This window comes from Dasypus novemcinctus, chromosome 11 (genome assembly GCF_030445035.2).
Source record: "Dasypus novemcinctus isolate mDasNov1 chromosome 11, mDasNov1.1.hap2, whole genome shotgun sequence".
In the NCBI taxonomy this organism is placed as follows: Eukaryota; Metazoa; Chordata; class Mammalia; order Cingulata; family Dasypodidae; genus Dasypus; species Dasypus novemcinctus.
The window spans coordinates 9,417,686-9,426,732 of NC_080683.1; the positions used below are offsets into that span (position 1 = coordinate 9,417,686).

Consider the following 9,047-nt stretch of genomic DNA (forward strand, 5'->3'; position numbering starts at 1 on the left):
TGCTGGTTTGTGAGCAGCTGTGCTGTGAGCCTGGCCCTCGGTTGGTCAGCCAGAGCGAGGCGGCGAGCCGTGCCGAGCAGGAAGTGTGCTGGAGCCTTTTATGCGTTTTCACCTGTAGGATGGTGGGACGGCCTTCAGTTGTTTCTTTGGAACCAAAATGTGTTCTGCTCTTCTCACAGCTGTGTGCTCTTGGATTTTGTGCCCAGTTTTGAGTGCCCACAGATTATTTTTTTCCCCTCCAGGAGCCCCTTGATTCTGGCAGAATCTCATTGCTTTTCCTCTCCACCTCCATCACTCTGTTAAGTGTTTGTGAACACCATACTAATCATCTGGATAAAGAGATAAATAAGGCGTTGTCTCAGTCCTCATGGCACTCAGTCTAGTGAAGGATATAGAAAGACAAGTAGATGGTGCAGTGAGTTCCACAGCAGGGTGCTGTGAAACTGCAGAGAAGGGGACACTTAATTTGGCCTGGGCCAGTGGAGGTAGGGAGGATAGTGTCACAGAGGAAGTGGGTAGCTTTCCAGCAGAACCACGAGAAGCAGCGACCTGTCCCTAGCATCCTGTCCCTTGTGACCCGCACAGACATAATGTACACATGGCGCGAGCAGCATGGGGCCAGTCAGGGCTTAGGAAGTGTCTTTTGAGTCCTCCTGAAAACCTTTTTTCCTCCCTCTTGCCTTTCTGAGAGGAGCAAACCTGGGGACCCAGGTGTGTTGGGTCCATGTGGGCTGGAGGCGTCCCTGTGCTTTCTTCACCCAGCCCACTACCTAGGCACTCTTTAGTTGGGCCAAGCACGGTGGATGTTTTCATGGAGCATCGGAAAGGGAGAGAAGAAACCTTGTCCTTAGTTCACCTCTGACTCCCCTTACAGAGTTAACTCTGCAGAGTAAATGATAGCAAAGCCCCCTTTTTCTCTCCAAAAGCTAAAGAGGAGGGTGTCTCTCCACCTTTTTGGTAACACTAGGGGGCTGCACATTAAATCGAATTGGCTGAGAGCGATTCTGGCACCAGTCGCAGTTTATGTGGTTATCACAGCAAGTGCAGCTTTAAGATTTTCTCCAGAGACAGACAGATGGTTCTGAGACTTGATTTAGGGAAAGACGTGCCAGAGCCATCAGCAGCTTTGCTGGGCTGCAATGTGAGGTTTAGAGAAAATTCTCCATTCAAATACCAACCTTACTTGCGTATTGCAGGGTCCTTTGAAAGATGGTTTAATCCTCAGTGCATGGAATTTTTAAAAGGACCAAATTTTGGATCTGGGATCTAGGATTGGCAAGCCTATAATAGCCAGGGTTCTGAAATTGTGACAGGGTCATTTTCTTCTTGGAAGGGGTTACTGTTACTATGAGTCTTGGTTCAGAGAGAGAGAACTGGCTGGCTGTGGCAACGTGGGGCTCCCTCCACCCTGCCATGCCTCTGCTCTAATTTCACAGCCCCCTCCTAAGTCTTCCTGGTTGTTGTTGATTGGAAGTTCCATATCCCAGTGAGAGGAGGAGTGACTCATAAGTCACTGAAGTCTAATCACCTATGTGAGGGCCACAATTACACAGAGGAGAGGAGGAGACTGTTAGGATGCCAAGTCCTGTGTTGGAGAAAGGATGCCCTGGAGCAGGGGCCGACAGTAGACATCCAATAGGCACTTGTTGCACAAGTAATTGTGGCTCTCTGGAATAGTGCTGTGAGATTTTTCTGAAGGGAAGAGGTTTTTTTTAAACGTCCTCTGTAGAGCATCTCCCTCTGGAGCTGCTGGGGTGAGGGAGCAGAGCCTTCTGTCAGCTGCTTCCCTCTCCCCTATTCTCTTCTCAGTAGATGTTCGTTGGTTGACTAGAGTGTTAACACTCTCACTTTCTGCTCTCCCTAGCAGTTTCTTTGCTTTGTGCTGAGTAAAGAATAAAGTAATAGATCTAGAAATAAAATCTTAGGCCTTTAGAACTGTGATTTTTCAACCCAGGGTCTTTTCCAAACTACATTCCCCACTTCTCTTGCTTTTGAAGTATTGAACCAAGGCTACTAGCGAGATTGCGCATTGCTTGGAGGTGTGGGAGGTGGGGATCCTTTGTGAACCACAGTTTTTGTGAATCTGCAAATACAGAGGTCCCTCCAGAGTTAGGGGGCCTCTGGGAAGATTGGCTCAGGTTGGAGCACATGGCCTATGGCTTTTGCCAACCTTCTGTGGGCTAGGAGAGTGGGCTAGACATAGCGTGGGAGAAACTGGCAGAGCCCAGGCTTTGAAGAGAACATCTGCCTCCCTACCTGATCTTGCCCAACCTCCCTCACTGGAAGACACAGCCTTGTAAAGGAGTATCTGGGGTAGGTGGCAGTAAGGGTGTCCAGCAAGTGAAACTTCTCCAGAGACTACTTGTTGATAGGTACTTTTAATCCACCTGATCCTGCCGAGAGAATCCAGAAAGTCACGTGCTTGAAGTCTAGTAGTCCTTTGTGCCTGCCTTGTAGAGGAAGGACAGTGTTTGTCAAGGGAAGATGACTCTCAGCAAGGTTGGGAGAGGGTGGGGGGGTATCTACTTGCATGCATTCAAATAGAGTATAACACTATACTCTTTGAAACTTTTGATTTTTGAAAATTCATCCTTGGCAAAATTATCATGGTGCAGAAAATTAGCACACTTGCTATTAGAAACTTATTTTAATTTATCTATCACTACCCCCTAATTTTTTGGCTCTCCTTTTTTTCCTTCCCTTTTTTTTTTTTTTTAATCTCCCTTGCTCTTCCTTTCTTTGTCATCAAGGTTTTCCTATTTAATTTCTCTCCCCCACCACCTTCATTGGCTTCTCAAAATAATTTGAAATGAAGTGACAAGGGTAGAATAGGAACTGTTCACCCATAGATGTCAGCTGTGGGATGAATTGGAATACATGGAGTATAGCAGCCCAGGAAGTCCTAGAACCTCATATTTCTTGTTGGTTTTCTAGTCCTTGTGACTTCTGAACAGTGCTTCCATCTGGAGGTTGAAAGGGTATTTATTTGGGGTAGGAGCTTACAGTTACCAGGCCATAAAGCATAAGTTACTTCCCTCACCAAAGTCTATTTCCATGTGTTGGAGCAAGATGGCTGCCGACGTCTGTGAGGGTTTCGGCTTCCTGGGCTCCTCTGGGCTCAGCTGCTGTTTGCTCCACAAGGTCAGCTGTAGACTATGAGGCTCTCTAGACTTTGCCTCTCTCCACAAGGTCAGCTATAGACTATCAGGTGAATGGCTCTGTCTCTTTCCCCGGGGCTCCAGCTTAAGACTTCAGCATCAAACTCCAACATCAAAACTCCAACATCAGAAACCCTCAACTCTGTCCTCTGCCATGCCTTTTATCTGAGAATCCCCACCCACGAAGGGGCAGGGACTCAATACCCTAATGACATGGCCCAATTAAAGCTCTAATCATAATTCAATCAGGCCCAAGTACAGACCAGATTACAAACATGACCCAGTATCTATTTTTGGAATTCATAACCATATCAAACTGCTACAAAAGGCTATTCTCTGACTTACATGCTCTCTGATGGGCTGTCTTCTCCTCTTAATCAAGAGCTCCCACCAGGAAGGCTTTCCCAGCTTAGGAGAGTGGCCTTCCTAGGTAGTGATGATGGATCCTTCAGTGCACTCCACCGCATAGACTGCAGGGTCTGGGAGAGCTTTGCTATGCCAGGAAGAGGACATCAAGCCTCTCTGCTTCATCTTTAGCCACACCCTGAGGAGTCCAGTGTAGGAGAGGCAGGGACTCTCGTGAACCCCACCACGCTATACTGAAGGTGAGGACCAGTGCTTGCTGACCAAGGTGGGATCCTATTGCTGCTGGAGGCTGACAGGGAAGTGCCCACCAGCCCAGCATGCCCACGAGGCAGGCAAAGAAGGACTGGAGGTGGAACCTGACCACAGAGACGAGAGCTAAAGAGAAGCAAATGTGAGCAGCTCTGGCCATCTCCAGAGGCCCAGGCAGATCATCTGTTGCTGTTTCCCACAGCAGAAGTTTCTCCCTGCCCCCCTTTTTTGATTGATAAAACAGAATTATTTGGGCTCTCTGAAAAATGGATCCTCCCTCTCCCCTAAAATGTAACTTTATGATCTGCTTTTTATTCATCCTTCCAGGAATAACTTATTTTAGGAGATAAGCTGTGCAAATATAGAGTGGTCATTAACCAAGCAACTTTGAGAATTTCTTCGTTCCTGCACTTAATCCTAGGTGAACACAATGTTTTTAGAGCAAGCCCAATTAAATTAGTATTCTAGATTCCCATGAACTACTCATAGACAGCTGCTCTGGTCACTGATCGTGCCTCTTCCCCATTCGCCCCAGCCCCCGGCCCCAGTACCTGAGAGTTAGGGACATTGCTAGTAAGGCTTCTCTCCCTCAGCCGGATATAGATACTGTCCATCCGCCCACAGCTGTGGTTCTTAAGAAATCTGACACGACCAACATGCTCTGATTCCTGGCTAGGGCTTCTGCTTGAGTTGCTTCCTCTTTCCCGCATGGAGACTTTGGACCTCCTTCACCCTTGTCCCATTAGATCTGAACCAGAACCCCAAAGAACCAGCCCTCTCTCCCTCCTTCCCTTCCCTTCCTTCCCGCCTTTCCTTCCTTTCCTTGGGCCTTTCCTTCTTCTGAGCACCTTCTAAGTGCCAGGTGTTGAAGAGTAAAAGTGAGCAGGGCATGTGTAGCTCCTGCCCTCTTAGAGCTAATTATGGTAAAGTGCTAGAATCAGGAAAGTAAAGGATACTAGGTGTAGGGATCAAGGACAGGTGTTCCTGAACAACTGATGAGGCTGGGAGTGTGCAGCATAAGAAGTGGGACCAGAAACGAGAGGAAGAGGGATTTGGGGGGACTGAAGAAGTGCAGTGTGGCTGGATGGTGGAGTGCCAGAGAAAAGTGCTGAGCAGAGAGACTGGAGAAAGGCAGAACTGGGTCACAAAGCGCCTTCTAGGCCATGTTGAGGAGATCAGCCTAGGGGTAGCTGGGAAAATATCACATTTTCAATGGAGAGCTGGCTGGCTGTGTCTATATTTTTTCTTGACAGATGAATCTAGTTGCTGTGAAGAGAATAAATGGTAATGGGGCACAAGAATTTAGAGGCAGTGCCCAAGCCAGGATGGTGGTGGCTAGGCTAGAGAAGCAGCAGTGGGGTTGGGGGGAGAGGGTGGATGTGAAGGTAGTTAGGGGTTTGTGTACTCCTTTGCTTGGGGGTGAAGGGAGCTCACAGTGGAGGACCACTCATTTCTTTCAGGGGCACCTGTGTAGATGATCCCGTGCCATTTGCTAAAAGTAAGAAGCAGTTTGGGAGAGAGAAGTTTTGTTCTTAACTGAAAAGTAGGTTTAAGGCGTCTGAGGGCACCAACTTGAGCTATTCAATAGGTATTTAGATTTTTTTTTTAATTACTTTCCCCTCCCCCCCGCCCATTGTCTGCTCTCTCTTTCCATTTGCTTATGTGATCTTCTGTGTCTGCTCACATTCTTGTCAGCGGCACCAGGAATCTGTATCTCTTTTTGTTATGTCATCTTGCTGTATCAGCTCTCCATGTGTGTGGCACCCCTCCTGGGCAGGCTGCGCACGGGGTGGCTCTCCTTGCAGGGGTGCGCTCCTTGCACATGGGGCTCCCATATGCAGGGGACACCCCTGCATGGCATGGCACTCCTTGTGTACATCAGCACTGCGTGTGGTCAGCTCCACACGGGTCAGGAGGACCGGGGTTTGAACCGCGGACCTTTCATATGGTAGGCAGATGCTCTATCAGTTGAGCCAAATCCACTTCCCAGGACTTTGGCCTGAACTCTTGCTCTAGAAATGGGGAACAGGAGTTGAGCAGAGCACAACACATGATCTGACTGACATTTTCTAGGTTCACTGGCTGCTCTATGGAGAAAAGCCTGAGGGTGGCAAGGCTGGCTGCAGGGAGGCGAGGGAAGGAAACTGCAGGGTCATCTTTTTTTTTCTCTTCTTTCTCTCCAAAGCAAAGAACCTGTCCTGAAGACCATGCTCCAGAGCACTTGGAAGACTGCCAGGCGTTGGGGGCTTGGGATGGATCCAGAGGGTTCTCTCTAGATGTGATTCTAGAGGTCATCTTGAGAGGCCGTGTGGACCAGAGACTGGACTAGCGCGTCCCCTGCCAGGAGCCATGGGTGTTGGCCAGCCCCCCTGCTGTCATTGCCTCGAGCACCGCCAGTACCCCGCGCTCGAGCTGCTTCAGGAGGGGTACCTAATGGACTGTGCTTCACTACATGTTGAATGAGTTACTCTAGTTCCGTTCTGTTTTTAAATTTATTATTGTTTATTGTTTTGGTACTTCAGAAGCATCTCTGTTGACATTTGTTTTGTACAGATTGAGTGTACCCCTATGGCTGCCCTGGAAAGCTAAGGCAGCCTCTGTTTTGAGAGGAGAGAATGCTTTTTCGTTGTGAAAACAAGATGTCATTTCCTGGAAATAAAATGTAAAACCCCTCAGTTGCTCAGCTGGGCTTGGGTGTATTTACCTTCCTTCCCTTCCAGCTCCCAGACAGTCTTACAAGTAAACACTGGCAGCTCATCGATTGCAGTGCAGAACTTGTCTATATCAGATGATAGACTTCAAATGAATGTCATCCTTAGAAGCCAAGCCCAAGATTCCACCCCCCTTCCATCATGCTTCCTTTTCATGCCAGAGACAGGTGACTGCTTACCTGGTTTGGGGGTGAGGTGAATTCCCTTCCTTCAGCTGGGATTCAGAAGTTAATTCCAAATGTTTTACCCAACATCATGAAAACATGGGCAATGATTTTATGAGAACTTAGAATGTGTTTTTTTTTTTAATTAAAAGTCATTTCTCTTTCACCTGCCTCCCCTTTTTAAACAGAAAGAACAACAGTTTTAATGTTTGGGAGACATAAGAAGACAACCTTTGGTATCATGGTTACCAGTGATGAGAATAAGGGGAAATGCGGGAAGGTGAAGAATAGTCATTTAAAACTAGGTGCAGGGAAGCAAATGTAGCTCAACTGATAGAGCGTCCACCTACCATATATATAGGAGATCCAGGGTTTGATACCCAGGGCCTCCTGGCCCGTGTGGTGAGCTGGCCCACGCACAGTGCTGCCACGCGCAAGGGAGGAGTGCCATGCCACACAAGGGTGGCCCCCACGTAGGGAAGCCCAGTGCGCAAGGTGTGTGCCCCACAAGGAGAGCCACCCCATGCAAAAAATGCACAGCCTGCCCAGGAGTGGCGCTGCACACACGGAGGGCTGACGCAGCAAGATGATGCAACAAAAAGAGACAGACTCCTGGTTCCACCTGACAAGAATGCACAGCGAATGGACATGAAGGCAGACAGTGGGGTGGGGGGAAGGGGAGAGAAATAAAAAACAAATCTTAAAAAAAAATTATTTTTAATAAATAAAACCAGGAGCCCTCTAATAGGAACGTGAAAATATTTGTACATTGTCGTTCTGTGATTTGTTTCCTGCATTTTCCTCTCCCTTTTTGCTCCTTACTTAGAGAACTGTTGTTTTGTAATTTATTTATACCCCCATGTATTTTCATAAAGGATTGGAAACTATGACTCTCCAACTTGTTAGCAATGGTAGACTTATTTTGTAGAGTATACTGTGAATATTGGAATTTTGAAGTCCCCAGTCTTCCCTTCCATCTTTCTTACCATGATTACTGATTGAAATGCTGATGGAGTTTAGGAAGAACTAAGTTAAACATGGAAAAAATTCTGAAAAAATAGAGTAAAGAAGGAAAAGATTACCATTTTGATGTAATAGCCTCCTGTTTCTCCCTATAAATCTATACATGTATATAGATATATCAAGTTTTGAAGATTTTTTTTTTAAAGATTTATTTATTTAATTACCCCCCCCCCGCCCCGCCCCGGTTGTCTGTTCTCTGTGTCTATTTGCTGCGACTTGTTTCTTTGTCCCCTTCTGTTGTCGTCAGCGGCACGGGAAGTGTGGGCGACACCATTCCTGGGCAGGCTGCTCTTTCTTTCGCGCTAGGCGGCTCTCCTCACGGGCGCACTCCTTGCGCGTGGGGCTCCGCTACGCGGGGGACACCCTTGCATGGCACGGCACTCCTTGCGCGCATCAGCACTGCGCATGGCCAGCTCCACACGGGTCAAGGAGGCCCGGGGTTTGAACCGTGGACCTCCCGTGTGGTAGGCGGACGCCCTAACCACTGGGCCAAGTCCGTTTTCCCTGAAAATTCTTTTTTTTTTTTAATTATTCCTTTTTAGAAGATTCCAGGTTGTGGCAGTTTGAAATTATTTTATGAATCCCAAAAAGAGAAATAATAGGTTTGTAAACTAATCCATTCCTGTGGGTCCATTTGACTGGATTATGTCAGTGAGGTATGATTCATGTTGAGTCTCTGCTCTTTTGCTGGGTCTGATAAAAAGGGAGACACAGACTCAGAGGAGAAAGGGAGCCAGCATATTTGATTCTGCAATGTAAGAAAGTATTGCTTAAGCACAATCCTCCCAGGAAGCTGAGCCCATGGGGCAGCTCAAGAGGAGACTAGCCCTGATTGATGCCCAATAGCTTACAGCTGAACTTGGGGAGGGACCGAACAGCCAAGACTGACGTAGGAGGCCTGGTTCCCTTTTGCCTGGTTGCTCACTGTTGAGCTCCAAGAGACAGGAAACTCTGGAGGGGAAGGCAGATTCTTCCGCGGAGATTGGCGGCCATCTTGCTTGCTTCACCATGTGGCAACAACGCCAGGATCAACAGTACCTGACTTTGGTAAGAAAGCGCCTTGAGTTGGACTTTTCAGAACTTTGGAACTGTAAACCTTTACCCCAAATAAATACCCTTTAGAAAAGTTAGTGCACGTTTGGTGCTTTGCATCAGCATCTCTTTGGCAAACTAAAACACAGGCATGCTTTTTTGGTTTGTTTTTCTGAGGTACTGGGGCCAGGGATTAAACACGGGACTTTGTATGTGGGAAGCCAGCGTTCAACCACTGAGCTCCATTGGCTCCCCTGAGGTGGTTTTTTCATTTGTTTTGGTTTTTAGGAGATATCGGGGATCGAACCCGGAACCCTGTATGTGGAAAGCACATGCTCAGCTGA

At 47.6% G+C, this 9,047-nt stretch overlaps 1 protein-coding gene across 3 annotated transcripts in view; it reads left to right on the forward strand.

Moving 5' to 3' along the window:
• The window catches only part of RNF8 (ring finger protein 8), a 38,792-nt gene extending 29,991 nt beyond the window's left edge, over positions 1–8,801 (forward strand). For 2 of the 3 annotated variants that reach the window (XM_004484074.5, XM_023586235.3), the window contains one exon: positions 5,959–8,801. In XM_004484074.5, the coding sequence (XP_004484131.1) occupies positions 5,959–5,975 (17 nt within the window). In that variant the 3' untranslated portion in view covers positions 5,976–8,801. The remainder of the gene's footprint in view (positions 1–5,958) is intronic. The other variant, XR_011650045.1, reaches the window with a different exon arrangement.
• Positions 8,802–9,047: the final 246 nt, after the last annotated feature.